At 41.8% G+C, this 14710-nt stretch overlaps 1 protein-coding gene across 5 annotated transcripts in view; it reads left to right on the forward strand.

Annotated features, from left to right (window-relative positions):
* AKAP12 (A-kinase anchoring protein 12) overlaps positions 1-14710 on the forward strand; it is a 32747-nt gene that overhangs the window by 5318 nt on the left and 12719 nt on the right. Inside the window, exons 1-2 of one of the 5 annotated variants that reach the window (XM_021390158.1) lie at positions 2763-2921; positions 5568-5754. In XM_021390158.1, coding sequence (XP_021245833.1) covers positions 2778-2921; positions 5568-5754 — 331 coding nt within the window. In that variant the 5' untranslated portion in view covers positions 2763-2777. Of the gene's footprint in view, positions 1-2762; positions 2922-5567; positions 5755-8734; positions 9000-13054; positions 13089-14710 lie in introns of those variants that run through there. The other 4 variants (XM_021390160.1, XM_021390163.1, XM_021390161.1 and 1 more) reach the window with 4 other exon arrangements.

Below are 14710 nucleotides of genomic sequence, written 5' to 3' on the forward strand. Positions count from 1 at the left end.
AAAAAATGCACAATGGAAATTGGTGTCATGGATCCACTGAAAGCGTGAAACAACCCCTAATCATATAGGAGATAAGAAGGAGATGGCTAAGGGAGTGTCGGGTACTTTGAAGGTTGAGGCAATTAGCTTGTGTTTGATGTGATGGAGGAGCTAAAGAGATGCAAAGAGGAATGACACAGTCTTTGGAAATCATTCTGGTTGGAAATGCAAGCCATGTGTTTAGTTACGGAAGCCTGCTTTGTGGTCTGCATTTCTAACTATTAGGCTGCTGCCTTCGTTGTATCCTAGGATTGCTATGCAGAAGGAGTTGAGAGGTGTGAGACCCAGGAAGGAGCTGTGTTGATTCAGGCTTAGAGTATGAACCAGAATGACAGTCTGTGAGTAGCACTTCCTTTACAAGTCTCAAAAGGACTGCAGGGATGATCTGGGAATAAAACCATCAGTTTTATTTTAGCCAAGAGGGTAATTATGAGGGCTTATTTTGAGGGTAATTATCCATAAGGAGATGTCACAACTAAGGCTGAGAGTTAGAGCAGAAGGTGATAGTTTCGAGGAAGTAAAAGGAAAGGAGAAGGTTCTTGACTTCATCTGCAGGAGATGTAAATGACGACAACAACAAAAACTGAAATTAAGGATGTGCCTTATAGAATAAGGGCCTTCTGTTATCTCCACATGGAACTTGTAATGTCCCATGAAGTTCCAGTCCTTAGCTAATGTGGAACAAGACAAACTGCTGTGAACAAAGAGCTGGAATGACCTAAATTCAGGGGTAGGTTGTTTTTGTTTTGTGTTTGGTGTGTTGTTTTTCCCCCAAACGTTGTTGTTTCCAGATATTTCAATGAATCATTGTGTGTAAGGAGCTGATTTCCCAAGTTGACCAAATTACTGTAAGCTTTCCCAAAGTTTCGGAATTAAACTTCTGGAAAAATATTAGAGACCTTTATGTTAGTTTGCTCAGTTGTTCAGACAGCTGGATCTGGCTATTTTGCTATTTTAGTAATCTAATGTAGAATCTGTGTAGAGGGATTAACAGAATGAGGCAAAATTAACCTTAGTGTGTTTGGGCCTGGTATGAGGAATCCTTGGAATGGTTTGGGTCTGGTACAAGGAATGTTGGGAATGGTGGTGATTCCTGGTGGGGGAAGAGGCTGTGTAGTGCTAGCTCATTCAGACTAGTGAATGAATGAGTGAAGCATGCTCTAACACACAATAAGCAATCGGGGATCTTTTGTTAATCCACACCTCATGTGGTTCTTTGCATTATCTGTATATATGTATAATGGTGTATGCATTTAATGGGTACAACCACTAGACTTCCATATCTAAAGAATGGAGCAGAAACCACTGTAGGTGAGAATGGCGTGGTCAGCAAGCTTTGTGCATTTTAGTCTCACCAGCTGTGCATCATTGCCAGGCTTCTGTCTTTGCTGGGGGTATGAGGGAAGTCTTTAGAAATTATTTGCATGATTTATAGAAGTGGTATGACAGGAGCAAAACTGTTACATCACTGATGGTTCTTTGTTTTGAGAGTGATCAAACAGAAGGACCAGTGAACTGGATAACCAGGTCTTTTCAGTTTCTCCTGCATTTATGTGACAACACATTCATAAGTTAATTCATAACCCAAGGAGAGCTATGAATGAGTGCTGCAGAAACCTGATAAATACTATTAAATGTACCAACAGTAATGTCTTTACTTGTAGGTAAATAAAGAGTTGAACAATCAGATACCCAACACTGTTAACTTTTATCTTTAAGGTTTTCCCCTTTCTCTCTAAACTTTGACTATATATTCAGCTAAGCTTTATAACACTATTCTCAATGGAATTAGGAACACAGCTTAGTAAATTGGAGATAATTGGTCTAAACTGTGCTTCGGATCCTTTCAGAGAAATGGAGCAGTTAATGTGAGTGAAAATTGAAATTAGTTTCTTTTAAGAACTAATGCAGTGGGACAGACTGCACTGACCCTCATAAAGAGCCTGAGCAACTTTCCTCAGAACAGAAACTTTTTTTTTTTAAAACTAAGTACGCTGTTGTCTCCCTTCACATTACAAGCCCTCCTTGCTCCAAAAGGTACAGATTATCTTCTCTTTGGAATGCATTTTAATTTGTGAAAAAATACAGTTTTATTAGTTTTGATGTTCTGCTTTACATAAGTGAATAGACTACTCAATTTGGAAATCTAAATTTGCCCTCCAGTGGTGGAGAATCACATCAGAATCTTTTGCTAGAGGCTGGGCTAAAACGGTCACTGCGGGTTGTGCTGTGAATCTGGTCAAATTTGAAAATACTGAGTTTTTCATATGTTTGTGTCTTGCTAAGTTTTGAAAGATGTGTCCCGCTTTCAAAACTGAATTTATGTATAGAGAGAATACAGGCTATAATTGTACCAGCTGCTAGTAAAAACTGCTTCTGGTCTTAGCATTTAGTAATGTTTAGAAGGAAATGTAAGAACATTAATGTTCTTCATATGGGGAAGTATCATTGCATTTGGCAGATCTAAGGTGATACCTGTTAGATTCAGTGACTTCTGAATTTTGATCATATATGTCTGAAATAATGCATAGTCACTGTTTTCCTAAACTCTTTGCAACTGTAGAATAAATTAAGGACTGGGGGATTATTAACTGTGATAATAGCTTGTGATTACACTGTGGGCTCGAGTTAAGGAGACAAGTTGTACTGTGTTGAGTTACCTAATTCCTATATATTTCTTCATCTTATGAAATCCATGGATCCACATTGGCCACTTACTTGAAATCTACCATTTGTGTATGTGCCCTGGCAGCCAGAAGGGCCAGCTGTACCCTGAGGTGCATAAGGCCCAGCACTGCCACTGGGCAAGAGAGGGGTTTCCCCTCTGCTCTGCGCTGTGTGGCCTCACCTCAAGCACTGAGTGTGGTTGCGATCACCACAATGTAAGGACATAAAGCTGTATAGAGCATCCAGAGGAGGGCTAAAAAGATGATGAAGGGTCTGAAGGGCAAGGGGTGTGAGGGGGAACTGAGGTCCCTGGGTTGGTTCAGCCCAGAGCAGAGGAGCTGAGGGGAGGCCTCATGGCGGCTGCAGCCCCTCACAGGGAGCGGAGGGCATCGCTGAGCTCTGCTCTCTGGGAACAGCGACAGGGCACAAGGGAATGGCATGGAGCTGTGTCAGGGGAGGGGCAGCTGGGGGTTGGGGAAAGGTTCTGCACCAGAAGGTGATGAGCATGGAACAGGCTGCCCAGGGCAGTGGGCACAGCCCCAAGCTGCCAGAGTTCAAGGAGCATTTGGACACCGCTCTCAGACATAGGGTTTGACTTTGGGTGGTGCTGTTTGGAGCCAGGAGTTGGACTCAGCGATCTCTGTGGGTACCTTCCAGTTCAGGACATTCCATAATTCTACATACACGTCTAGCTTTAAATGGCTTGTTGAAAATGTGGGGAAAAAAAAAAAGGCAAGGACACTTTGTAACAAGGTGAGGAGTGCTAAATACTCAGAGCTGTTGCTTTTCTTGTGAGTTCAAAGAGTTGCTGGTGCTAAGCCTGAGGGTGTCACCTTGAGATACCCATCCATGGGTTTATCTTCAGTTAGCCAAGTGCCATTAGAACTAATAAAGTTGTTTTGGTGTTTGCAGGAGTAGCAGTCTTAAAAGAACGAATGACTAAAATGTATTACATATATATTTTTTAAAAAGATCTTTTTTAGATTTCTAATGAAGTGTCTCAACTTAAAAATTAGTCTGCTATTTTCTATGTCTCTTCTTCTGTAGTCTTGAATCATTTGTTACCATTCAATTAATGCTGTTTGCAATTGCAGAAGATCGACTCAGAGTTTACATCCTTTTGTTCAGTCCCGTGGCATTTTTATTTTTTCTGAGTTCCTGTGTTTTAGATTTATGAAAAGGATGATGTGAGAAGTGGGAGTGCAATCTGAGTGTTGAGCCATTCCGTATTTCTTCTATTTAATATCTGGTCTCAGCATGTGAAAACTCTGAAGCCAAATTATTCCATCTGTGGTATTGGCAGTTATACAGAATGGTGTCCTTTTTCCTGAGGTGGATTATGAGGCTGTGAAAGGCAGCTTTGAGGAGTGCAGCAACACCAGGTGGAAACAGTTTGGCTTAATTAAGGGCTTCTGAACTGGAGATTGGGAACCCTAATGCACGTTCCTTGCCTGTGTAGCACTTTGCTCAGATCTAGCCTGGCATATGAAGAGGTAGCTGAAAGATAAGAGGGAAGCCTTTTCCCTGGCACATTGTGTGTTGATTTGGAATTTCAGTGCAGCAGGCCAATTGCTAATAAAAATAAATAAATAGCTCTGCCCATTCAGAATATTTTTAATGGCTTTTTGGAAGATACTCATCAAGAGCATGTCATCTTTCTGATCCCAGTTTGGTGCTTCAAGTGTTTGAATGTTGCGTTACATTGGAAGATGGGGTGCATCTACGGTTCCTTCACTTAATTAACAAGTTCTCAATGCCAGTATTTTGGGAATACAGCAGAGTAATAGGAAAATGATATATAATTAAGGTTTGCTTTTCCACCAGAGGAACTTTAAACTTGCACTAGAGGAGCAGAGGTTTAAGATGTGTCTAATTAGTTGAAACAGCTTCTGTTGGAAGGGAATATGATAACCGGAAAACTTGTTAATTAAACAAATAAAGGGTAAAGAAGTGTGTATGGAGGGAGTTTTTGTTCTGTTTTAAATGATCACAGCACAACTTAACCTTTTAGATGTATGTTTTTATTTATAAAATATCTTTCGTTGTTACATGACAAGCCTATAGACATTCTGGAGGTGATTAGAATTTATCAAATGTGGAAACTCAAGGAGAGGTTTTTCTCATAATGACAAATTTTGGGAAAAAAGCTTCAAATATATAGTGTGGAGTCCTGAAGTATTGCGGATTTGTTTCCTCTGTTAAGAATGAGCCCTGCCTAGTAACTGAGGCTCCAAAGCTCTAGTTTTAATCCCAGTTTCACTGTATTTCCACATGGGATTTATGTAGCTACATTCTACTTTCTGTCTTGAATAGTTCATTTTTTTTCTGTAGCTGTACTGCTTATGATCATGAGATAAGCACATCAGCAGAGAAGCAATACCAAAGCTGAAATGTAGGCAGGATTCTTGTATATATCAGAGCAATTGTGCCAGACATCTTGAAGAATGAAAAATATCTTTCCATTAGCTAAATTCGTGTTATCCTGAAGCTTTCCTCCATTCTAGAAGGAACATTAGAAATGTATTTTTACAAGGTTATAGGACTGTCTGTTAAGGCTTGCTTCTTCCTCATACTTAATGCAGGGTAAGAGTACAATAAATAGTCTTAGGTTATGGCCTGTTTTTTCTCACAGTAGTGTTTTGATTTATTAAAGTTAATAGTCTTAAAAAGGAGCAATGCTACACAGAAGCGTAGAAGTATTTCTCAAATGCCTGTATGCACAAATTCAAAATGAGAAAGGAAGAACAATGTTCTGTGCAAAAAAAAAAAAAAAAAAAAAGCTGACCTGTTACTGATGATACTCTTTCTTTCTTCTGCTTTCTCCTCTGCTACCATCCTTCATCCGATATGTGACTGTCCAGGCCTTAGATGCAAGTTCACCTGTACCTGATACTAATGAAGACAACTTGGAGCTTGAAGTCCCACCACAGGAGCCTCAACAGCCAGGAGCTGTTATTGCACCTCAGGAGCTGACTGGGCAGCAGCCGGAGGTGACTGCACCACTCCAGGAGCCCCCTGAACAGCATGCGGAGGCCCTCCTAACAAATGGTAAGTAAATATCTGTGTTCAGTGGACTAATCTTAGAGGCTGGATGCGAAGCAGAGTAAGAAGTTGAAATGAGGCTCAATTGGCTGTATCATAGTGAATATGTAGTTGCTCAGGTGGTCTCTTGATGATTCAAATGCTTCTAGGGTGCTATTTTATTGGGATGCATTTTCTTTATATTAGAGTTCAGATACTATATGAGTTAGGGCTGAGGCTGTGTAACACAATGCCATCCTTTCCACCTTTGGGGTGCTTACTTTCCCATAGTGCCAGCCTGAAGTGCCTCTACTTGCTTGCTATCAACGTTTTGAGCATTTACCCAAAGAATGGCTCAATTTCCACTTCCTGTGTTAGGGTATGAAACCCTGTGAACAGCTGTGTAGTCCTATCTCTTCTTTCACAGGGTTTTTTAAAATTATATTTTATTAACATCATTAATGAATGAATATAATAACAGACTGGTTGAGGTGGGAAGGATCTCAGGAGGCCCTCTGCTCCAAGCTTTGCTCAAGCAGGGCTGCCGGGAGCGGGCTGCCCAGAACCATGTCCAGGTGGCTTTTGAAAAACTATTTTGAACTTGCAAGAAGGGACAAGCAGCTGATCCATTGGCTCTGTCTTGATTAAAGCTCTTTCGTACTGATTTTAATCAGATTTGCATTTTGACCCCCAAATCTTTCTTACTGGGGGACGCCCTGTGTGTTCCGTCCTGGGAATATCTCCTGCCCTGCCACCGTGCTGCTTGTTCTTCTGTTCCTGCCCTTGCCAGACTTTTATTCCTGCTCCTTCCAGAACTGGGAGGCATCATCTGCCAGGACCCAGCTGTGGGCTGACCTTCTCGGCAAGGTAGTGGGAGGGAGGGGGGGGCTTTGGTCAGAGCAGACAGTGAATGCTTTGGAATGAGGGAGCAGGGGAGGGATGGGGGGGAAAGGGAGGAGGGACATTTTTCATTGTCAGCCTCTGGAGCAGCTTGTGGCAATTTGCTGCCCTTTGTATGTTCTGGGTTTTGAATTCTAGTAAAGGCAGTTTTTTGCTACATCTTCAGATTAATTGCCGTTGCTGATATCTCAATAGAAAACTTTCCATATTTTGTTTTATATCGAGCTTTTGCACCTGATTCTTTATCCTTTCGGTAGAGGCTTTGGGCACTGTAAAACTGGGATGCAGTGTATTTTGTCCTTCACTCATGTTAAACACTTCCCTTTTAAAATTTTACTCTGAAGTGGATAGGGATGAAAGAAGATACTCAGAGTCATGAAGGAGGAGAAATTACCCAATAATTTGAAGTAGTGTCAGTAGATTTCATGTTATTCAACTTCTGGATCAAGTAGTAGAATTATTCTGGATCAAGTAATAGAAAAGACCTTAAAAAGGGCATGAATTTCAGGTTAATTGTCAAAGTAATTTTTACTGATTGATGATGGGTTGTAGCTTTAGTTGTACAGAAATTGTGTTCCTAGGATGTATAATGAAGAAGAGGTGAGATGCAGGTGATTATAGGTGATGAAAGGATGATTCTTTATGGACACAGCATTAGGAATGTGTGCTTGAGTAGATTGCCCCGAAAGGATTTCCTCTCTTTAATACCACCACTCATGTTGTTGCATGATGATTGCTGAGTGGAATCACACCTAGGTGGTAGCAAGATTTATGTGCAAAGAAAAACAATTCCATGGGTTTACTCTCAAAGTTTAAACTTTACTAAAAAAAAAAAAAAAAAAAGCCCTTATGGAAGCGATGCAGCATATATTTTCTGCTGTAAGTAGCTGGTGACGACAGCATCCATACAGAGAAAAACTGTTAAAGCGCTGACAAAGCTGGTTCTTCAAATGAATAGTTTGTTCAGATACCCATCGCTCTTTGTATCCACCCTCTGGTCCCTGCGGTGTCTGGTCCACATGTCCTTAAGCAGATGAATAAAGGTGGGGGAGAGGTGTATCTTTTACATGCTCCATTCAGAGAAATCTCTGTCTCCGGAGAGATAAATCACGTTTCTTTGTTTCACCTTGTTTGCGAACTCTTTAAAATCAGAAATAAAGCATTGTGGCAACCATAATTGCTTATGGTGAAGGAATTGAGAATTTTTTTTGTTTGTGGGCCTGCTTCCCATTTCACTTGGGTCATTATCTGAGTCTCATATTTGGAAGGTTGTTGGAGAGAGGCAAAACTCATCACGGTTGTTGCTGTCACGTGAAGCTAGCTGGGAAGTGCTGGTGGACACAGGCACAGACACAGGCTGTGCATGGCTGGCCCAACATCTGGGTATCAGCTGAGCTTTGGAGATACCCAGTGTAATCTGTAGGATTATTGTCACTGTAACAGGAGGTAACCTGTATCAGAGGCTGATCTTTTACTTTTTTTTTTAAACCTCTTTTACTAGCATTAACTGTTGCTGGAACATTATGTGGCTACAATACAAGTATCCAGAGGAATAGCAGAATTTGAGATGACTTACATGTGTCCTTAGGTTGTAGAAATCTCCAGTTTAAAAACAAAAACAAACAAAAAAACTAAGTGACTGTTACTAGGTAAAGGAGCGGATGATCCACTATGGAGTAACGGGAGAGTCTGATAAGCTTTTTGGTTCGAGGAGTAAACTGCCTAGGACCCTTAGCTAGCATCTTTTGAGGGATCAGTTTGGCCTGGATGCCGTGTGGCTGCTTCAGAAAGGTGGTTTAGAAGTTGGAACCCAAGCAGTCTGTTGTTCAAAAACTGGTTATTACTTAGTGTAAAGCTTATACTTCCTCTCAAGGAGGAGAGAAGAGTGTTTGGAGTGAGAAGTATCAAGACGAACACTTCTGAGCATAATTACTTTAATTGTCAGCAGTGAAGCGATGGAAAGAGAATAGTTAAACTGCACTTCTGCAGCCTCCAAACACTTCCAGAGCCTCGCATGAGGTCTGGTAGCTGGCAATTGGTGCTGGCGCAGGCGAGGGGAGGGATCCCGCTCCTTGTTGGCGCATCATGTGCGCCCAGCCCACCCCCGAGTCGCTTTTTGCTCCCTCGGTTGTGCAGTGAACAGCTGAGGAGGGAATGGTCCACCGCCACGAGCAGCTGCCCAGGGAGAGAGGCTGTGGGAGCACGGCTTCGGTCCGCCCCGCTCATCGCGTCTGGTGAGGCAGGAGGCTGCTCCAGACGAGCAAATATCGGGAACCACACACTGTGAGAAGGAAGTTTCTTATTATTAGTGTAATTTAAAAATGCTGGGGACCATAACGATCACGGGTAAGGCAGTGTGGCGTTGCTAAAACGTAAGCACCTCTTTTATTTTTTTATTTTTTCTGCTTTTTTCTCTCTCTGCTGGATAGTGCCTGGCTTTACTGTGTGACTTTGTGCTGCAGCGGGTTTCTGGCTTGCTGGGGTGGGGCACGCTGTGTGGTGCATGCTGGAGCGCTCCTCGGGCTCTCACAACTACTGTGTGAACCGTGATAGGTTTCCCGGCAGCGGGGCAGGAGGTGACAACTCTGCCGTAAGTATTTAGTCCAAGTGAGAAGCATTTCACAGCGAAAGCTGCTGAACTTTTACAACTTTGTGTTACTTCAGTTGCGCGTTTGAAGTGGCACCTATAATGCAAGGTAAAGGTGCTTGCAACTCTTTTCTGAGGTATCAGAATATGATGTGGGGTCTGAAATTGAGCAGTAACGAAAAAGACAGGGACAGTTCTATCTTAATCTCTTGATTAAGGTGAAATTTTGCTGCGTTGGGCTATATCTCACAAGCTAAACCCAGTGCAATATAAGGATACGTTAGAAGTGGGCATCTTTTATCCGTTGTCAAATCATTTGCATTAGAGAAATGGAGCTTTACTCTAATTTATAATACTTATAATGAAGCAAAATCCAGAAGAGTAACGCTGTGGCATAGAGGTGAGTGGGTGTGTGTCTCAGTGATCTCAGCCTGGGATATCAGAGCTTGATGCTATATGCATAGGGCTCTGTACAGCTTAAGAAGGTACGGCGTGAGCCACTGAAGTGTGAGAGCTCACACCACAGACCAGCTGGGCTTCCTGAAAAGATTGCGCTGTTTGGAGGAGAGATACGTTAAAGGGGGGAGAAAGAATCTTACGCTGCTGCTTTTGCACAAACTTTTGTCTTTATCTGGAAGCAATGCAGCGCTACAACATTTAATTAAAAAAAAGCTTAGTTGCCTCAAAGGTAATCAATTTGCATCAGAACTTCCCTCGTAGTGATATCTTTAGGAATCTGCTCGGTCTTTTCTGCGCTGCGTGAATATTCGTTTGTTTGCTTTTATTCCGTTTGCTGGCACTGGCGAACTGCTTCAACAAATGGTGGGGGCTGTTCGTGCAGAGCGCTCTGCTGTTACAATACCCTCCTGACAACAAAGCCTGCAGAAGTCCAGCGCCGTTTGGAGCTGACCCTGGGGAGGACTGTACGTGATTTGAATCAGTTAGTAGGGGAGGAGGTATCCCACTGCTGTTTACAATGAGGTTTTCATTAAACTCGATGTTTAATGAGCTTATCACATGCTGAGTCTTTTTCCTCAAGGGTTCTCTATTTTTTATTTCCCTTTATTGTTAGTATTTAAAGGTTAAACTGTTCTTCTAAAGCAATGTCTTTGTAGGGTGGCACACTTTAATCATCTGAGGTTTTCCTTATTTAATAATTCTTGTAGAAACTTGAATTTTCACTGCATCACCACTGCTTCTGTTGTGTATTTTGCAAAATCTGCATCCAGCTCATTGTACGTGTTATTGTTCTTCGAAGGGACAAAGTGCATTTCCTTCTTGGTATGCGGGAGTGTATTAAGCTATCATTTGTCTCATTAGTGTAGCTACAACAGTATCTCCTTTGTTTGTGTGTGATGGTAATTATCCTTTATGCAGACGCTTTGAACAGCAACAATAACAACTTTTAAAAAATCCACCTTCCGATTTGTTTCCCATTGTGCATTTTCATTAGGAGCTCTCAAAGATGTCGCAGCGACCACTAAGCCGTGTTGCTTATCCCTTCCTTGCTCCTAGCAGAGCAGATACTTTTCTCAAATCCCCAACTGCTAGTGGTGCATCTGTCTTGGGTTTAGTGAATACATTCTATTTTAAAAAGCAAAACAAAGTCACAGAACATGAGATGTGGACGGCATGGACAACCATGAAATCTCATAAATATTTGCAGCATGCCGGTTTGGTTCACAGGCAGAACAGCTGGACTGGTTGGAGAGTAGTTTATTGTTGTGAGTGCATTTAATGAAAAAGCTTTAAATACAGTAACTGTATATCCAAGCCACAGTTAATGACCTTCCTGTTGAAAAAGAAAACAATTTCAGAAGATCTACACTGCTGTCTTCTTGAGCTTTTGTGCTGCTTTTTTTTTCTTTTGAAACACTGAAATGAAAGAAGAAATATCTTAAAATCTCGAATGAATGAAACATACAATGTCCCATGCTGGAATGTGAGAAGCTGTGCTCTGGGTTGGAGCAGACAAGTACAGCTAAAGCATAAACTTCTGAAAATAAACGGGTTGCAAGAAAAGTTATGTAGCATCACAGCGGAAATGCTTTCTTTTAAGTTTATTTCATATGAGATTATGGGGATGCTGGTTTTGCTTTCTTAAGGAGCCCTTAGCCATGAAAAATTGCAACTATTTTTCAACTTTTTCCTTTTTTTTTTTTTAAAGTACGTGAGGTCTTAAGACTTAACTATTCAGTTGCCTCTCAAGTACCACCGAACTGAAGGCCAAACTTAATGAGGCTCCCTGTTGTTAATGCTTTGGCAGAAGAACATGATTAGAAAGTGCATGTACGCACTCTGAAGTTTGTTATGCAAAAATCTTAACGTCCTCTCGTAGTATTTAATTATTCTAAAGGAAACCTTTCCCCACAGTTAACACTATGAGTCAGTCCATAGAAATAATGGTGGGAATAGGACAGGGAGGGAAGAAGCCTGCGCTTTCCATGAAATAAAAATTTTATGTTTCTACTTCAACATATAATATTGTGAATAGTAAGGAAAGGAAGCAAGAATTCGAAATAAATTGTGAAGAAGCAGCACCACTACAGATGAACCATGACAGTGAAGCCCCCAGGTTTGTTAGAAAGGCAGCACCTGGACGTATTTCTGCTTCGTGCTGTTATTGCAGAGTGGGTGGGGGGTTTGTTTCATTTACTGAACGCGACCTCCTGCAACGTGAGGTCAGAGGAATCAAGAGTTGAGGAATAGTGTCCAATTCCTGCACTCTGCAATGAAAGCCCAAAAGCACAGCTTATTTATTTTCATTGCTTAAGTATTCAGTTTCGCTAATAATTCCCAATAGGTTCTTTGTTCTAAATGAATCTATTTAGGTCAGGTTTTCTGCAGATGTCATTTCAAACTGCATTTTGTTGGGTTTGCTTTATTTTAAACTGCTTACTCTCTGTTTGGATCAGTTGTTGGCCTTGCTTGACTTGGTCTTCAACTGTTTCTGCTAATAATTGCATCATTAAGGAAAAATGCATTTAATGAAGGAAAGCTTGGTATTAAGCTCAGTTCAAATTCTTCTTTAGACTGTGTTCTCCTGCATCCCCATCATGTGAGTTCTAGAGCACTAGGTGTTCTGCATGTGTCGTGTTTGTGGCAAATCTCAATACAGCACTGGAAAGTGATTCTGAAATCATCCTTCAGTTTTCATTCAAGTTTGATCAAGCCCACCAAGAGTGTGTGTGTGACTACGAGAAGGATCTGGCCTGAATACTTAGACACTGCATAAATGAAAACAAAACAGCAACAACAGAAGTCCTCTGGAGTCTTTCAGTGGTCAGTTGGGTTGGAAACACAGGGCCCAGGGTGTGTGTGACATCCATCTGATAGACTTAGAATGCAGGGAATTTATGGAAAAAGTCCAGCACAGTGCTTCAAATCCTTAGGGGGAAAAGTCAACCAGCTCCAGATGTTGACATGGTTGACTGTGAGCACTCCAAGAGCTGTGAGTTTAACTCTTGCAGTCGATGCTTTTTTTCCTGCTGGCAGCTGCCAGCAAAAGAGCCTTCTTACCTCTGGAGACAGAGGAGATGGTGGGAGCAGCTAAATCCAACTGTCGTGGTGGCTCTCTTCCTGCTGAAGGAGAAGTGCTGTTCATTAATTTAATTTTTAATAGAATGAGGTAAGAATTGGTTTGACAAAATTATTTTTCCAGCATCTTATCAATATACTTCTGATAAAATGCAAATAAATTCTTACTGTGGACTAAGCTATCTAAAGAAGCTTTTTTTAAAAAAAAAATAATAATCAAGCTCCTCTCATTAGCCAAGAAATATCCTGTTTCTTTCAGGAAGAAGGAGACCACCTGCAGTGGTTAAAACACAAACAGCACCCTGATTGCATCTTAAAATGTTTGAGAGTTTCACTGGTACGTAAGCAGTTAAAATGGAATTTCAGCTTTAGTCCTTAGCCAGGGTGGGTTTAAACAGTGAAGTGGATCAATGTTGCGCTACGACCTATGACTTTTATCACTGCCTCTGGCTGTAGCTCTGTTTCCCCCCTGGTTCAGTCCGTAGCTGGTGGAGTGCAGCCTTACCCCAGGGCAGACCAACAGAAACTGTTCAGAAGTGTTTCATGTTTTGATGAGGATCTCTTGTGTTCACAAAGGATGCTTTCAAATCCTCTGAGTTCATTCACAAAGCGCTGGCTGCCTCGCCAAAGAACCTGTGGCGGTGACTGCTGCAGTGCTCCAAACAGTACCTTGTTGCAGATAGCCTGCAAAGCCATTGCAGTGTGGTTGCTTGTTGCTTGCTTTGCATTCAGAAGTGCACTAACAATATTTGAGCACCAAGAATGTCATTAATAAAAAATGTCAGTAAAGAATCCGGCTGCTGAACAGCAAGATCAGCGTGCATGGTTGGCTTCTCAGCTCTTCAGTTTAACATGTGCCCATTGGGTAGAAAAACACTGTTTGGGTGTTACCTCAGAGAGGTGTGGCATGGTTGTGAGTCAGCTGGTGGCACTGGGTGGTTGTCCTGCCGCATCGCCCTGACCAGCGCTGGGGATGGGCACCTAGAGCAGCTTGGTGTGGTGGTTTACATGGGAAGGAGCAGAGGAAAGCAGGAAAACAGGACTGAGAACAAGGGCAGAGGGTCACCCTGCGGCTGGCAGCTGAGCTCTGCAGTGCTGAGGGGAAAAATGCCTACCACGTGTGCAGTGAGGGAGTGATGCTTGAGTGATGTGTGGAGCAGAGCTGCAGCTAGTCTGACTGGCGTTAAAAATGTGTTGTGTCACTCTTGTAAAGTTGTCTTTATCTTTTGTAGTTTCCTTAATGAAATACTGCAAGGCAGCGTGTTTTCTGGCCTTGTGAGGGTGGTCTCGATGCTGTTAACATGCTTTAACAACTCCTAAAAGCTTATCCCCATGCCTCTGAACTTGTGTTACCTTTATTTTCTGATTCCATTTGCTGTCTTACTATATATTCATTGGACCTACTGGTTTTGTAACAGTTCTCCAGCTCTTTTCACCTGCAATGCATTTTCACAGTTACCAAGTCTTTGTATTAGTGTTATGAACGCATCGTTTTACAAATAGAATGAGCAAAAATCCCATGAATGCTTTTTGTGAGTACGGAGAGATGCCTTTATCAACTACACTTATGCCTTATCTCTCACTTCAGAAATAAATACCTCATTCATTTGTTTTCTATATCATTCTTCTATTATATAAATCCTGTTTACCCAAAACTATTCTTAACTCCTAAAAACAAGTTTAAGAAAAGAAGGGTGGAAAAAGAAATGTCAACTCTACTGCAACTACAAACTTAATCTTTTTTTAAACCCCTTTTCTCTTTTCTTTCTCTCCAAAATGGCAAGCATGCCTTCCCAAGGGCTGCACGCAAGAGGAAAGGAGAGCACTCACGAAGATATCTCTACCTGCTCAGCGGTTGCCCGCAAGGGTCCACAGTGCCTTTTCTCCTCTCTTCTACCCCCACTGCCTTTCTGCTTCTGCTCTTTCCTGCACAGAGCCAGCATCCCCAGCTGGCTCACA

This window comes from Numida meleagris, chromosome 3 (assembly GCF_002078875.1).
Source record: "Numida meleagris isolate 19003 breed g44 Domestic line chromosome 3, NumMel1.0, whole genome shotgun sequence".
Classification (NCBI taxonomy): domain Eukaryota; kingdom Metazoa; phylum Chordata; class Aves; order Galliformes; family Numididae; genus Numida; species Numida meleagris.